The sequence below is a fragment of the Leptopilina heterotoma genome, unplaced genomic scaffold (genome assembly GCF_015476425.1).
Source record: "Leptopilina heterotoma isolate Lh14 unplaced genomic scaffold, ASM1547642v1 Lhet_397, whole genome shotgun sequence".
NCBI classification, from domain to species: Eukaryota; Metazoa; Arthropoda; class Insecta; order Hymenoptera; family Figitidae; genus Leptopilina; species Leptopilina heterotoma.
The window spans coordinates 697984-715201 of record NW_025111062.1 but is presented as its reverse complement, the minus strand read 5'-3'; the positions used below and the strand labels follow the sequence as shown (position 1 = coordinate 715201).

General features: G+C 23.6%; 2 protein-coding genes across 3 annotated transcripts in view; both read right to left on the bottom strand.

Moving 5' to 3' along the window:
- Positions 1-381: 381 nt before the first annotated feature.
- LOC122506148 (serine/threonine-protein phosphatase 5-like) lies at positions 382-4792 on the bottom strand. The gene is made up of 5 exons (XM_043618156.1): positions 4568-4792; positions 3613-3822; positions 3072-3225; positions 2760-2860; positions 382-794 (listed from the first exon to the last, which is right to left on the bottom strand). Exons 1-5 carry the CDS (start codon positions 4589-4591, stop codon positions 552-554), a joined length of 732 nt encoding a protein of 243 aa, XP_043474091.1. The 5' UTR covers positions 4592-4792; the 3' UTR covers positions 382-551.
- Positions 4793-12905: 8113 nt separating this feature from the next.
- The window catches only part of LOC122506192 (RNA polymerase II elongation factor Ell), a 72620-nt gene continuing 68307 nt past the window's right edge, over positions 12906-17218 (bottom strand). For both annotated transcript variants that reach the window (XM_043618242.1, XM_043618243.1), the window contains 2 exons: positions 14530-14707; positions 12906-14215 (listed from right to left, as the gene is read on the bottom strand). In XM_043618242.1, coding sequence (XP_043474177.1) covers positions 14015-14215; positions 14530-14707 — 379 coding nt within the window. In that variant the 3' untranslated portion in view covers positions 12906-14014. The remainder of the gene's footprint in view (positions 14216-14529; positions 14708-17218) is intronic.

Here is a 17218-nt window from a genome sequence, read left to right as displayed (position 1 = left end):
TAAACATTATTATAAAGTAATATTTAATCGTAATCTAAAGATAATTACAAACCTATAATCTAATGTTAATTCGAAATATTCGAAATTTATATGGAAATATAATAAATTAATTATTTTCTATATAAAGAAGAAATCTTGCTAGTCAAGATTCTTTATACATTATCAAATATATAAATACAAAATTTTAGAGTTTTAAAACTTACACTTTAAACTATATATTTTCTATATAGTTAAAATTCTTTTATGCAAATCTAAGCTAAAAATTTATTTTTCATTTTTAAATTGAAATAACGTTTCTTTTTCAATTCTAAATTAAAATTGTCAAACTCTTAATTTAAATTGTTTTTTTTTTTAATTCTAAATGTAAAATTGTTATTTCAATAATTGTAAAAATTTCAAAATTCTTTTCTTTCTTTCTTTTGAAAAATTGGTAAAGGTATAGAAGATTATTTGAAGATTATGCTTGAAATTTTTTGATGATTAAAGAGAAAAGTTTTGCTAAATAAAATTGTTTAACTTACGATTATTAAGTAATGGCGCGCAATAATTTTCTATGATTTACCTTTCTTAAATCTTTGTCGAGCTTGTGCTTTACTATACTTTGGATGTTTATCTTTCTCTCCACTTTTATCCGCATCGGACAGTGCGTCTTCTTTTTCTTTTTCTTCAAATAAATCCACTGGTGGTTCAAGTAACGATTTTCTTTGACATTTCACGAAATATCGAAAACCTTTTGCAACACCAAAACCAATTATTGCTATCGCCATTGTCATTAGGACCATTAAAATCGGATGCTGCAATTAAAACACAAAAAGACAAAATTTTAATGAAGAATTAAAAAATCCAATTTTATAAGATTTATAAATTATTATTATATTTATCATTTTTAAATAAATATTTAGTCATTACAGTTTTTCCATGAAAATTAAAATTCTTCAAAAGATTCAAATTCAAAACTTTTTGAAATTAAACAATTTTCAAAAAAAAATTGTTATAAAACATGAAGATATCGATCACTCCGAGTCTTCGACTCGGAGCAATCGATGTCTTCATGTTTTATAATAAATAATTAAAGATGCCGACTGATAAAATCATTATTTTATATTTTATAAGAATATTCTTACTGTAACTTCATCAAAATTATTCTCATTTCAATTCAATTATTTTCTACAATTTTTAACTAAAATTCTTCTTTAAATTAATTATTCATTTATTTTTAATAATTTTTGAAAAATTTACTTTGAAAATTTTCAAATCCTTTTGTTTACAATTCAATTTTACGAAATTTCATCGATTATTCGGAAATTCTTCAATTAAATATATATTAGAAAATAAAAACTTGAAATAATTTCAAAAAAGTTGCATTAAACTTTAAAAAAAATTAAATCTACACAATTTTCAGTTAAAAGTATGAAAAATTTAAACTTTCAAAGATTATAATTTGAAACCTTTTCAAAATTCAATTATTTCTAAAAATTCACGCTATAATACTTTCTCTTTAAATTTGAATTAGTAAAAATGTTTACTATTTTCGAATTAGTGACTGACTTTTTGCTTTTGAATTTATCAACAAATTTTTAAATAATTAAAATTCTTTTGACCAATTTTAATAAAATTTTTAAGAATAATTTCCATTTTCGAGAAATTAGATTAAAATTGCATTAAAAATATAATTGAATCTCTGTAAAAAAAATTTGATTGAATTGAGAAAAGTTTTTGAAAATAATTGAAATTTTGCCAAGAATTTTATTAAATTTTTTCAAAATAATTATTGAATTTTGAAGAATAATTTTATTATTTATAAAGATAATTGAAATTTTGACGAGAATTTTTATTTTTTTAAACTTTTGACCATAATTGAATTTCTGTGAAGAATTTTATTACATACTTTTGAAAATAATTGAATTCTTGAGACGAGTTTTAATGATATATTGCTTTTTAAATAATTGAATTCTTTTGTGAAATTTTATTGAAATACGTAGATATTAAAAATAATTGAATTTTGATAAATTATTGAAATTAATTTAATTCTACGAAGAATTTTATTAAAATTATTTTGAAAAAAAATTGAATTGTTAAAAAGAATTTGATTAAAATTTTTGAAAATAATACATAAATTATAGGAAGGCTTTTTAAAATAATTGAATTTTTTTTATGAATTATAATAAAATTTTTAGAAATAACTACATTTTACGAGAAATTCCATTAAAATTGTATTAAAAATAATTGAAATTCTGCGATGATTTTTATTATTTATGAAAATAATTGAAAATAATTGAATTCCTGGTAAAAAATATTATTCTTCATGAAAATAATTGAATTATTGCGAATTAATTTATAAAAAAAAATTTGTAAATAATAGAATTCCTGTGAAATTTTTAGTATTTAATTAATTCATTCAAAATTGAAATTTTCTAAAATATCAAATGAAAACCTTTTGAAGTTCACCTATTTATGAAAATTGTAAACGCAACTCTTTTAAAATTGAATAAATTTGGAAATATTTAAGAAAAATTAGATTTCAAGAATAAGCACAATAATTTTAGAAAACAATAATTTTCCAGGATTCCGATCAAAATTCCCTGAAATTTCCAGGTTTTAAATTGAAATTTGAGAAAATTTTTATTGTAAATAATTTTAATTAAATATTGTAAAAACAGTTGAATTTTTTGAGTTACGTTTCGAATTTTGATAAATAATTGAATTCTGTAAATTCTCATAAATTGGATAATAAAAATTTTAATAGTGTAAATTCTCACCGACAATGTTGGTTTGTTTGTGAATACATAATCGGCAATGACGACTATCACTCCCAAAATAATTCCAACTCCAGCACCAAGCCATGGAATTTGTTGATCAGCTGAAAAATTATATTGCCAAATTTTTTTAATTAAAATAAAATTATTAAATTATTAGGGACAAGAAAAATTGTCATTACTTCTCGCATAATAAGCGGATTTAATTTTCATATTTATGAATCTTTTTTGTTTAGAATGTGAATTTACTTTTTAATTGTCCTTAAAGTAAGAATGAAATTTCTTCTTTGCGTAGTAGCGAATACTGAATAATACCTCTTTTATCTTGTAGTAGTGACCTGGAAGCTCTGTTCATTGCGTCTATTATGCTGGGATCATCTGGCTGCAATTCGAGAGCTTTTCTATAAGACTGAATTGCTTCACTGAATCGAAAAGTATGAAATTCAACTTCCGCTCTTCGATAATAGCCCTGAAAGGTAAATATTTATTTCATTATTTGGATATTGAATAAATAATTAATCTGTTAATATTAATACAGTGAAATCAAACTTTAATTCGATGGAAATTGGAAGAAAATTAGGATCTAAATCTAAATCAGCAGAACTTTTACTATTAAACTAAAAATAATTAGTAAATATTTTTACTATTACAATAAAAATACTTAATTGATGAAAATTTAATACTGGTAAATTAATTTTTTTAAATATTAGTATGAACTTTAGAAAAAATATTTTGAGTTTAACAGTAAATTTTTGTTTTTCCTCTCCTTTTGCAAATAAAATTGCTGGAGACTCAGTTGAATTGATTTGTTTTTAAGTTAGATTTAGATCGCAGTATAAATGAATTTTTCTCTCACTTTGGTCCAATCGGGTTTTATCTGTATGGTCATAAGAGCATCTTCCATTGATAAGTGATACTGTTGCATTCTTAAAAAGACCAGAGATCGATTACTGTACAATGAATAATTTTGAGGGTCCATTTTAATTCCAAGCGTGTAGTGATACATTGCCTCTTCATATTTGTGTTCCCTTACACAATTATTGCCCTTTTCCTTTAGATCTTGAACCTGAAATACATGACAATTGTTAATCAAACAAAAAATTAATTAAAAAACAAAACGTAATAAATATTATATATAATAATAATAATAAAACGATGAAATAAACGACCACTCCAAAATTATGTAGGCGAAAAAAAATTCTATCCAAGAATTATGTTCTATGAAATAAATATGAATATAAATAAAAAATATGTTTAATATATTTAAAGAAAATAAATTTATAAATTGAAAATTCTTTTTGTTTCTGGAAATAAATTTTACTTTCCAGAAAATTGTAGTAGAGTTATAAATAATTTGTTACTTAAAGATAGTAAAAAAAAAAACTATAAATTGGGGAATGTTTTTAATTAAATAGTATCAAATGGAGTAAAATACATATATGAAAATGATAAAAATAAATTATAAAATAAAAATGAAAATAGTAAAGGTGAAAAATAATTTTTGGAGTAAAAAATAAAATAGCTTCAAATGTTGAGTTGTGCATGTCATCTAAGTAAATAAACGTAATACATATTTTATATGAATTTAGAAATGTGGAATATGACAGAATTAGTAAAACTGAAGGATAAATAAACAAACAAAAATTTTGATTTTCTATATTTTAATAAAATAGTTGACCCAAAAAAGGGAGAAATTAAATTGGACATCAATTTGAAATTTTTTTTCTAATAGTTTTTTCAATAGTTTCTTTTTAATATTATATGGTTTCAGTAGAATATACAATTTCAATACATATGATGAGGTTACTTACTGTTGTTTCACGTTCTGTAGCCATTTTTCAAAATCTTTTAATTCTTAATTATTACAATTATTTTCAATTTGTACATTTTCCAGTAGAATTTTTTAAAGTAGTCTATTAATGTTTTGTATTGTTAAAATTCTTTCAGACAAGCAGACAAAATTTAATCGTTTACTTGAGTGTCATTAGTCTGTCGTCTCTCTGCGTGAATGACCGGCATTTTTCTACGCCTGCGTTACTGTGGAATGTTACGTCATTTATCAATATGGCCGAATACTGGAGGACAAATATTATAAACATTATAAATAATTATGTAAAAAAATAATTATCTCTTCGTAGAGACTAATCAGATTAATCGACTTTTATTTATTTATTTATTTTATAAATAACACTTGAAATTGTTTTCTTTAGAATTTTATTAACTAACAAATAAATAATTAATAATTATTTTTCAGACTTTCGAAAATATGCATCACAAAATATGCCAAATCAAATTTTTCCATCTACTTAGTTATTGTAAAAATTCTTAACTTAAAATTCCTATTTTTTTAATAGGAATTAATTTTTCTATTTTTCAAAAGTAAATTTTTTGATGTCTATATTTTTTTGAATTAGAAAGAAATTGATTGCTAATTAGGAAAAAAATGTACTGTGAATTAAGAAGTAATTAATGTAAAAATTAATTTAATATCTTAAGGATAAAAATAATGTCCAGACTCCAGTTTTTGTTGTGACTGTTGGCAAGAGGGTAAAAATGAAGAAAATAGACAAATGAATTTTGTTTTCATCATCATTTTAATGATACTTCCATTTCATACAAATTAAGTGGGGAGTTATAATACAAACTTAAGATATATACATCAATATCTCATGAAAATTCTCAATGTCTATATACGTCTCATTCGTTAATTCTTAAAATCTTTCTCGAATTTTATCTCTCGTTATATACTGTGCAATGAACTTGGCAAGTCGTTTGAATAAATAATTGTAAATCCAGTCGTTCGCGGCATTTTTCAAAATACAATAAAATTCTACATTATTCTATTGTATATCTGGAGATATTAACACCGCTCACGAAATTATGATTTTGAAAAGAGCAATCGAGACAATCCAAAAAATCAGTTTCCCAATAAATTTTCTCACAATTTTTTTTACTAAAATAAACTTAACATTTTATTGAAATCAATTTTATTGCAATAATTTATTATTTGGATAAATTATTGTTTCAGTAAATTATTATTTCAATAATTAATTTATTTAAACAACAAATTTTGTCGTTGGAACGTAAACACTTCTTTCGTTATAAAAATACCAATATTCACGAAATATTCACCAATTCACCAAATGGAAAACTGTATTTTCGATTATAATTTCATGTTGGCCAATGAGAATTTACAAATTTGAAAAAAAGATTCTTTCGAGAATAAGGTTTTTCTTTTCGTTTAAAAGAAATTTTCGAATAATTTCAAGTAGAGTCAGAATATTTGTCTTTGGTGTTTAGCAATCTCGTTTGGAGAGAGATTTAACGATTATTGCCCATTCTGGGACGGAAGTACGATGAGCACAATTGGCACATTAAACAAATTTTACTGGTCATTGATCAAAAGAATTGTTCTTTATTTTTTTTTTCGAGAGTTCATTTTTTCTAAACTATTCCAACTCAACTTGTTAAAATTGCATTTAAAATCTTTTCTTCTATCAAAAATTTATGAAATTATTCTCGATAAGCTCTAGACAAAACACGTACATACGTATTTTTTTTTCTTATGCACAACCCACATATGTATTTGTTACTCGTTACCGTTAATGTAAATGTAAATTGTTGCCTTGCTTAAAATACATATTATACATACTCCTTTTTTCTCTAACTCTCTCTCTCTCTTTCTCTCTCTTTCTCTCCTACATCATCATTTCATTTTCGTTTTTCTCATCAATTAACATTATAAACCATCCGCATCAGCATTTTTTTTTCTTTTTTTTTTAATATTAAATCTAATCGTTAACTTCATCGACTTATTTCATTTTTTTTTTATGTTTCTCGAAATATGCATGTTCTCCAATATTAAAAAACAGAAGCGAGTAAAGATAGGAACGTTAAAATTGATTTTTCAAGTTGAAAAAAAATGAGCACCCGGGTTAACAATAAAAAATCTCCCTTTATAATAAGTAGCAGTCAGATTCAAGTCTCAATCTCCTTTTCCGTATTTTTCTTTCTTCTTTTCATAATTTTCATAATTTTCATAATTTTCATAATTTTCGAGTTTTAGATAGAATAAAAAACTATCCTGACAATTTTTATTACTCTTTTTTTCTTTTGGAATATTTATTATTACTTCGAAAAAAACAGTAATAGAAAATTGTCAATTTTTCGTCGAAAACTTTTCGAAATGTAAATTTATTTGAAAATGTTTCGAAATAAAAAATCTATTTTCAAGTATAAATTTATACATTTTCGAATTAAGAAATAAATTTTCGAAAATACAAAAGAAAGAAAGTAAAAATTCTCTTCTCGAAAGGGCGCCAAATTTTTCGAATCAATTTCACGTTCCTTTCTTTACCAAATATATATAATATACTTTTTTTATTTTAATTAATGAATATAATAATATATAGATAATAAATTGCAAATACAACTATATAATGGATATACGAGCCTTTGTCAAGGGGAGCAATGCAGTCGTCGTCAATAAAAGAGTCACGGGTACATTTTTTTTTCAATAATAATATATATATATATGTGTGTATATATATATACGATAATATGTAACTTATTTAAATCGCCTTAATTCTGAATTCCTTTCAAGCAAATCGCCGCCTTAAGGAAATTCGCTTCAAGGCCCTGTTTTGTCATACACTTTTACAGTCATCCAAAATATTACACGCTCTTATAAAATAATAATCGTCGGTATTTACGCGTGTTCACAATGGCCTACGGATTTCGTTTTTTTTTCTAATTTTAATATTTATTATTATATTATTAGTAGTAGTATTTTTATTTCCTTATTTTTTTCCCCCTTTTTTTTTGCAAATATTTGATATTGGGAAATATTGAGATTGAAAAAAAGAAGAAAAAAGCCACGTTATTTTACTATATAATATATGTCTACATTTTTTTTTTCAAAAGAAATTCGTGCAAAATAATCACATTTTTCATTTAAAAAATTATTTTTTTATCCTTTCTTGCACATTTTTGCAATAAAAGAAAATTCTAAAAAATAATTTTGCACAATTTTCTCATTTTTTACTTTGCTTCCACTTTTTTTTTTGTCTTGTCTCCTTTTTCTTTTAGTTTTCTAAAATATATATTTTATATTATGTGTATATTATAAATTAAAATTTAATGACTAGGAAAAATCGATAAATCTTTTAACATTTTTTTTTTTCATTTTATTAAGAAAAAAAAAGATAGTCGACTTTTCCTGGATTAAAGATTACAACAATAAGAAAAAAAAAGAGTTATTTCAATGTACTAAAATAAATTTCTAGCCACATCCAAAATACCATCAATCGAACATATATAACGATTTGCATTTTTTTTTTTTGTTTAAAAAAAAATATTTTTTTAATTCGCATTTTTTACTAAAGTCCACGGGATCAATTTTTATATATATATATATTAAAATAATTACATCGTTATTTTTTTTTCTCTCTAAATTTTATCATTATTGAGAGAAAATTACATAAGAATTTGAACAAGCAGAACAATGCGACTGAGCTAAATTTTTACAACCAGAGTCGGTCTTAAAATTAACAAATTTTTTTTTTGTTTCAACTACAAATTTAGTTGTTTTATATTTTTTTCAATAACTTTCATACTTTTTCTAATTTTGTTCCACATTCATTTTTTCTATAATGTTGGTTTTAAAAGTACAAAAAAAAGTTTTGCGTCGAAAAAAAATTCTTTAATTGGGAATAAATTCAAATTATTTGTTAATTTTAATTTTATATTAATTTTAATTAATTATTGCTTTCCATTAATGACTAATTTCAGTTAATATTTAATTTCAATCAGTATTTCATTTCAGTTGAGATTTAATTTCAATTAATATTTAATTTTAATCAGTATTTAATTTCAATTCAGATTAAATTTCAATTTTATAATGTTTAATTTCAATGAATATTAATTTAAATTCATAGGTATTAAATTTTTAATTGACAATTAATTTGAATTAATATTATTATACATCCAACTCTGTTTGCGAAAGTGGCAGATTTAATTGGCAAATCATATAGATAGTCAATATTTTTTTTAAATATTTGTGTAGAATAAATGAGAAAAAAAGGAAAAAAAGAAAGTTGGGGGAAAAAAGTATGAGAGCTTTATATCACATGAGCAGCAAAGAAAATAGGGGATTATCGAATTGGTGTCACGGCACAAAAAATGCAAACATCGTTGAAAAAAAAGTATTTACGCACGTAATATATGTATTATATAATGTAGCATCACAGTCAAAAATTGTAATATTACAACAACGAGCATGCATAATTCGTCTGCCGTCTTTTTTTCCAAAATTTTTTCACATTTAATGATATTTTTATTTATTTCTTCTTTCCTTCCTAACATATTAAAACGAAATTGCAAAAGACTAAAGAACAAAAAGAAATACTTTATTTATTAAGTCAATAAAAACAAATTCGAAATTTTTTTCCCAAAAAAAAAAAATTATACTCCTTGTATTTTATGATTTAATTCGAAGAAAATTACAAAAAACAAAAAAATTGGTAAATAATAAATTATTCAAAATTACTCATCACCAACAGGAGGAAACTAAATCACTTGCTTCTTAATTAAAAAACATCGGTACGGCCGACCGATTTCGATTTTAATCTAAAAAACAAATGTAATTCCACAAAATCTGGTTGTACCAATCTGTTGGTAGGGAGATAAAAAAAATGGAATATATTTTACCCTTAAAGATAAATTCCAAAACAAAAGAACAAATTTTTTCTGTTTTGGGAAAAAATTTCGAATTTTAAAAAAATTTACTAAAGAGAAAAATTAAATTCGCATTGGATTTGGAAAATAATTTTTGTTTGCTTCTCGCGTGAAAAATTCTCATAATAATAATAGTTACATAGACATATTTGTTATATTGTACTAAATGTATATTATGCATATGTATTTTCTAGATAAAGCATGTATATATGTATATATTTATAATAAAATTGTAGCATTATTTATTTTTCGCTATAATTGGCACTTGGATTCTCTTAAAATAAAAAAAGGAAGGTTTTTTTTTTTGCTATTAAGCGTTAACTTCATATATTCCGACTAAAATAAAATGCAACCCTCTTATTTTAATTTACAAATTTATGATTAAAATAGAATAAATCCATTTTGACAAGATTTTTTTAGCGGAAAAGAAAAATTAAAAGAAAATAAAAAAATAATTTAAAAGAAATATTAAAAAAAAAAATTTAAAAGAAAATTAAAAAAAAAACATTTTTAACGAGAAGGTTGCATTTACTTAAAAATTTTCTCTGTTAAAAATCAAAAACTAAAAAATGAAATGCACCGGAAGAAATTTATTCTATAGAAACTGGAAATAGGAACTGTGCGAATAAAACAGAACCTGTAAAATTGAAGAACAAGGTCCCAATATTTTTTTTCTTTTCCACTTTGTGCATAATGAGAGAAAATATTTCTCAGTTCCATATTTGGAGAAATAATATTTTTGAAGAAATTAACAATTCTTTTTTATGAAAAGACAAAAATCGTAATCCAAAGATAAACAAATTTGTTAATTGTAATTTCGAAGAACAAATTTTTTAATAAATACGAGGAACAAATTGTTAACTTAAACCAATCGTTAATATAGATTCGTCGAACAAATAATTCCTAAATTCAAGAACTTTTCAAAATTGTCAACTAAATTAAAGAACAATAAATTGAAGAACGTTAATAAATCCGATGAACATGGTAAATAAATCCGAAGAATAAATTTTGTTAATAGATTCGAAAAACAAATCGTAACAATAATTTGTAATCGGCAAATCGTATATACATATATAGTAAAATTGAAGAATTCCTAATAAATCGAGAAACAAATATCTAACAATTTAAAAGAATAAATTATTGTAATAACTTTCCAAAGGAAAATAAATTTTAATTTCCAAAAATTTAATGTTAAAAATTTTAAATATAATCAATTTAAAATTTGTCGAATGAAAATTGAAAATATCACTCAAAATTTTCTCTTTTATTTTCTAAAATCTTTTGATCCAACAACTGTTTTTTTGAAAAAATTTTTTGATCACTAGTTTCAATCATGCAAATTTTTCCTTTTTGATTTAATTATCATAATAAAAATAATTTCGATATGTTAAAAAGATTGTATTCTAATAATTCTTGTCCTGTTCGTTTAAAAAATGGAAGTTGTGATGGAGAAAAAGAAAAAAAAGGCAGTACTGACTGGTATTGGTAACTATCAAAATTTGACTGAATTATTTCAGTGCAAGAAGAAAAAAATTCGAGACATATACATAGCACAGTGAAAAAAAAGGAATTATTTCTCCAATTAATTTTATTTCTATTTAAAAAATAAATTGTTTCTATATATTATCAATAAATTATGCGCAAAGTTTTCTTTTTGAAACTTTTACTCCTTTACGCATTTTTTCTTTTTATTCCTAGCAATATTAATATCAGTTAGTAAAAAATAATAATTATCACTGTGCCAAATGTGAGAAGTGCAAAAAAAGGATTTTTTTCTCGAAACTGGAGAAAAAAAAGTGTTTTTTTTGGCCCTTTTTTAAAAAGACGACAGTCAACATTATTATGCTGAGCAAAATTCATTCATCATTATTTAATTGAGCAGTATCATTTTTTCTTTTTTTTTAAGAATAAAACGCAACAAGCTAATATCTTATTTCTGAATCACTGTGCATTTTTTTAATATATATTTATATATAGTAGCAACAACAATAGAATCATAATACTACCAAATATGTTATGCGAATAAAAATCTTTTTTTTTTTGGAGACAAAACCAAATCCGTTTAAGTTCGATTCGTTTGCCTAGCTTTTCGAGAAAAGAATTCCAGCTTTTTTTCCTTTAATAAAAAGAAAAATTCTTTCTGGCTTTTAGCAAAAAAAAATTGTTTCTTATTTTTCGAAAAAAACCTCTCTCATTCACACTTTCTGATAATAGGAGAAAACAATCAGTTTCTTTTTTAAAGGTGGGGGAGGGAGGGAGGGCAGTGGGGAGAGATTAAAAATCTACGGGCATTTATTTGAAAATGGCGAAATAGAGTGATAGTGATATTACTATATTGCAGCATTTATAAAGAATCATAATATATATTACATTTTTTTTTACTTTTGTTTTTTTAGATTTTTTTTGTTTTTTCAAGCGAAATATCGCGAGTCTGTACAATTTTTTTGTCGGTCTTTGTTGAAAAGACCTTGAATAACTATTAAGAAATCTAGCTTGACAACTTGTTTTTTTTTAAATACAAAAACCTGTTACGATAAGTGTTTTTTTTCCTATTTATTATTAATTATAACGTTACGTTAAAAGCTAGTGTTAAAATTCATAAAATTCTTTTCTTTTTATACTCTACACGATATAGAAAGAATTTTTGGACACACAAAGAGCATCCCTTTTCGATCATTGCCATATTATTTTATATCGTTTATAGGCGATCTTTTCATTTTTAAAAAAAAAAGTAACACTCGAATACATCAGTCGTATATTGTAATTATACTTTTTTTCTCTCGTTAAGCGAAATCAGTTCGCTTTTTTTTATCTAAAATCTTTTTGACATCTCTCGTCTTTGCTATACCGACTCTGGCTAGCTTTTCTTTTTTTTAAATCTTCTTTTCTCTTCTCAAATATGTAATCAATTCAGTTTTGATTGAAATGATTTTTTTATGATTAAAAATGAGACAAAAGAAAATAATTCTTAAATCTTATATTGTCAAAAAATCACAAACTCTCGCCAAAAGTGGACAATCAATCGAAAATTGTGACATTTTTTCCAAATGATGTTCTAAAAAACATTATCTAAAAAAAAGATTTTCTAAAGAAACATTCTCTGAAAAAAAAAAATGGTAAAATTTGGAAAAACAATTAAATAAAAACGTAATAGAAAATAGAAATGAAAAAAATGGCAAAATTTTCGAAGTTGGATCTGGAGAATTTTTTTAATTTACGCCCCCCTCCCCCCTCTTTAAAAGCTCAGATTAATTTGGATATTAAAAATTGATAGGCATTTAGGGCAAAAAATCATGCAATATTCGCCTCTTCGTTAAAATGAAAGAACAAAAAAAAAAATAAATAGAGATGTGGACGTGAAAAAATGTGAATAAAAAAAGTTCACACGAAAGAAAACTTAATTATTGTCTAAACTTCTTTTTTTTAAAAATTAAAAAACAATTATTACTAAGTAACCACTAGTAAAAACAACCCCTTCCTCTTTCACTATTTAAGCACTTCTCTTTTCTCAAATCACTTTTTCACATTTACGTCTCTAGAAAAAAAAATTATTTTCTTTTTTAATAAATTAATTATCCTTTTTTGTTTCTCTCTCTTTCTTTTTCGCTCACTCTTTCTCTCTCTCTCTCTCTCTCTCAAAAATCTAAGTAAAAGATTGAAAAAGAAACTGCCTTGGAAAAACCTTGAACTAAGGCTATACAACTAAGATAAATATCTGGACACGTTAACATTTTCAATGATATGACGCATCATACTTTCGCAATTATTTTATAAGGAAACAAAGTGCTTTACTTTCGAGAACATAACTTTTCGGAATTATTTTCAAAAAAAGGATCTCGAAAGTATTTTTTTTTTTTTTTTGCTTTTCTTTTTCAGTCATTTTTTTTTTTCTTTAAACTGGACGAGACAACTCTGGACGTGCGTGATGTAAATAACTTACGTACTTAACAATTTCTCTCTTCTCTCTCTCTCTCTTTCCCTGCATTACGATTGGACAGTCTTGGACGAGACGCAGCATTTTTTTTTCTAGGATGGAGTGTTCCAACGTCGGCTTTCTGATTGTCATCAGACTTGGCTAATTGCACGTAAACGGACTGATATTTTTTCGAAGGATCGGTTTACAAACAACGTCCAAAGTAACATTCTTCATCTTCGTATTTTCTTCTCTCTCTCTCTCTCAATCTTTTTCTTTCTCTCTTCCTCTCAAAAAGGAATTTCTCTCCTAGTTTCACCGTCACTTATTAAATTGCACTCTTTTGAATTTGAATAATTCTCACAACATTCAAGGAAAAAATAACGTGAACATTTCTTCAGTCAAGTTTGAAAAATTAAAAAAGCCACATTCATTTTTTTCTTCTTTTTTTTGGAATAATTTTCAATGGGGAGAGTTTTTTTTTTCTTTTTTTCTAAATCCTTTCTTAAAAGATGCCAAAGAAATGCGAGTTTTGCATGAACATCATCGAGACTGTGGTACTGACAATGGAGAAGAAGCGATGGACGAGATGCGATATTTTTAGTTTGTGTCAGTAGTTCTGATTTTCTTTTCCATGAAGAGTAGTCTTGTTATTACTATTAACACCAAAATGCTTCGCATCATATTCCTCGACCAAATTCTTTAAGTGACGCAATTTTCCATGCAAATAATCGTGTCTCGTGTTACGTTGCTTGAAGATCGGATCATTATTCATTATATTGTAATCTTTCAGAATGTTTATTTTTATTATCTGGAAAAAGAGAAAATTTTAACAAATGGATTATTTTTCTATTAATAGTAATGTTTATCGTATTTTTATCATTATTATATTTTTTATACAAAAAAGAATCCTGTCGTACAAAATGTAAATTGTATTCAAACATTTTTTGTATTGAAAAAGAATTTTCTTGAAAGTATATATACGCTTTTGGAAGATATTTTTTCGGATAAACATTTTTAGTAAAAATAAATGAGAAAATAGACTCTTTAGGTGAAAATAAAACTTTGGAACTGGTGGTTTGAAAGAAAAATGACACCAAAACGGAAATATTTCAAACTAAATACCTCGAGTTCCTGCAAATTTCCCTGAGCTTTTACTTCATTAAATTGTTGCTGCCATTTATAATATCGACTCTTTACTGGGTTAACATATTCGTATAATTCTCTATATTCCGGATAAAGATTGTTGAATTCCTCCTTGTAACGTCTCCTCTGCTCGTCGCTGCTGACTTTCGTATAATAACTAAAAGCAAACAAAATTTCAAATTATTTTCTTTGCAAGAAAAGGAGAAAAATAAGTTTTAATTTTTCTTAATATAATAATAACTGCAATTTTTCGAATAATTTCAAATTCGAGATTTAACGAAATTCACTTATTAACTAATTAATTATTCAAACATATTAATAAAATTCTTCAAAACAATTCGAAGAATTGTTATTTATTCGAAAAAATAAAGAAATAATATTCTTCACAGAAATTCAATTATTTTCCACAATATTTTAATAACATTTAATGCAAGAATTTAATTGTTTTGATAAATATAATAAAATTCTTCTTAGTAATTCAATTATTTTCAAGACAATTTTAATAAAATTTCTTGAAAGAATTCGACTATTTTGGAAAATTGTAATAAAATTCGCTTATTGAGACAAAAGTATGAAAAAAAAATTAATTTCCAAATTCTTCTTACAAAAACAGTATTCACAAAATTTATTCTCTCAATTTAAATTAGTAAAAATTCGTACTAATTAGAACAAAAGTGATGTGAAATTTCGAAAAATTAATTTTATTATTCTACATATAGAACAAGGCAATAAAATAAATAAAATCAAGATTTTCCTAGAAAATAATATAATTATTAAACTATGATTTTTACTTCACAACCATTTGGTTTAATTTTCATATAATTTAACCTTCGAAAAATTAAATTAGAACTTGAATTCCATGAATTTTACTTTAATCGAACAAAATTGTAAAAATTTAGTCAGATTTACTTCGGACTTGGTAAAATTTCCTCAAAAAATAGTAAAATTTGCTACTAAAAATGAACAGTTTCAGAATAACTTTTACTATTTAGGAAAAAATTGAAATTTTTTTTTTTTAAAGTAGCATAAATTAACTCCAGAAATAGTAAAATTTATCATAGAAATAAATATTTTAAATAAACAAATTGTACCAGGGAAAGAAAAGAAATATTAAGTTTTGCAGAAGTTTTTAACAATTTGGGTAGAAAATGCGTCAAAGAAAATTTTTTAAATATTTACATTTATTCCACTGTCTGTAATTTAACTGAATTTTAATTAAAACAATACTTTTACTTTCAAATTCCATGAATTTTAAAAAGTAGATTGCAGTAAAATTTTAGTCAAATTTACTTCAAACTTTTTTTTCAAATTTTTTTCAAAATTTCCTTCAAAAGTTCATAGTAAAGTTTACTATTAAAAATTGTCATTTTCAGGATGACTTTTACTATTTCCAAAGAAAATTTTCTTTTATAAAAATTAGAAAAATTTACTTCAGGAACAGGAAAATTTACTCTGCCATTAATAATTTTCAACAGCAAGTTGTACAATGTTCGAGGGAAATTTTTAATAATTCTTATGCAAAAATTAACACAGGGTTGCTACGCTTTTGCTCATTTCAAATTCCCTAAATTTTCCAGGTTTTCCAGGTTAAAAAACGGAGTTTTTCCAAGTTTTTAAAACTATATTTGTTGCCAACAAACATTTAATTTTCTTTTTCCCTGACAAAATTAAATTCCAGACAAAATTCTTACTTCGTGACTCTAAAGAATATTCTCAATCAGTTTCAAAATTATTACTCAGAAAAATGTTCCATTGCTTCTTTTTTCAATAAATATTAAATCATTATTATTTTTCTATAAGAATTAACATTTTTCAAAAATTTCAAATTCAAACCTTTTTGAAATCGATATCTTCATGTTTTATAATAATTAAATAAAGAAAGATGACCGTCTGATAAAATCATTATTTTATATTTTATAAGAATATTCTTCCTGTCTCTTCATCAAAATTATTCTCATTTCAATTCAATTATTTTCTACAATTTTTAACTAAAATTCTTCTTTAAATTAATTATTCATTCATTTTTAATAATTTTTGAAAAATTTCTTTGAAAATTTTCAAATTCTTTTGTTTACAATTCAATTTTACGAAATTTCATCGATTATTCGGAAATTCTTCAATTAAATATATATTAGAAAATAAAAACTTGAAATAATTTCAAAAAAGTTGCATTAAACTTTAAAAAAAAATAAATCTACACAATTTTCAGTTAAAAGTATGAAAAATTTAAACTTTCAAAGATTATAATTTGAAACCTTTTCAAAATTCAATTATTTCTAAAAATTCACGCTATAATACTTTCTCTTTAAATTTAAATTAGTAAAAATGTTTACTATTTTCGAATTTGTGACTGACTTTTTGCTTTTGAATTTATCAACAAATTTTTAAATAATTAAAATTCTTTTGACGAATTTTAATAAAATTTTTCAGAATAATTTCCATTTTCGAGAAATTAGATTAAAATTGCATTAAAAATATAATTGAATCTCTGTTAAAAAAAATTTGATTGAATTGAGAAAAGTTTTTGAAAATAATTGAAATTTTGCCAAGAATTTTATTAAGTTTTTTGAAAATAATTGGATTTTAAAGAATAATTTTATTATTTATAAAGATAATTGAAATTTTGACGAGAATTTTTTTAAAACTTTTGACCATAATTGAATCTCTG

What these genes read in the sequence shown, in the direction of transcription:
- LOC122506148 (XM_043618156.1), bottom strand. Translation starts at nt 4,591, where the DNA reads ATGGCTACAGAACGTGAAACAACA. An exon ending in CTACAGAACGTGAAACAACA is followed by an intron (nt 3,823 to 4,567) that starts GTAAGTAACCTC and finishes CATGTATTTCAG; the next exon opens with GTTCAAGATCTAAAGGAAAA. An exon ending in ACTACTACAAGATAAAAGAG is followed by an intron (nt 2,861 to 3,071) that starts GTATTATTCAGT and finishes ATAATTTTTCAG; the next exon opens with CTGATCAACAAATTCCATGG.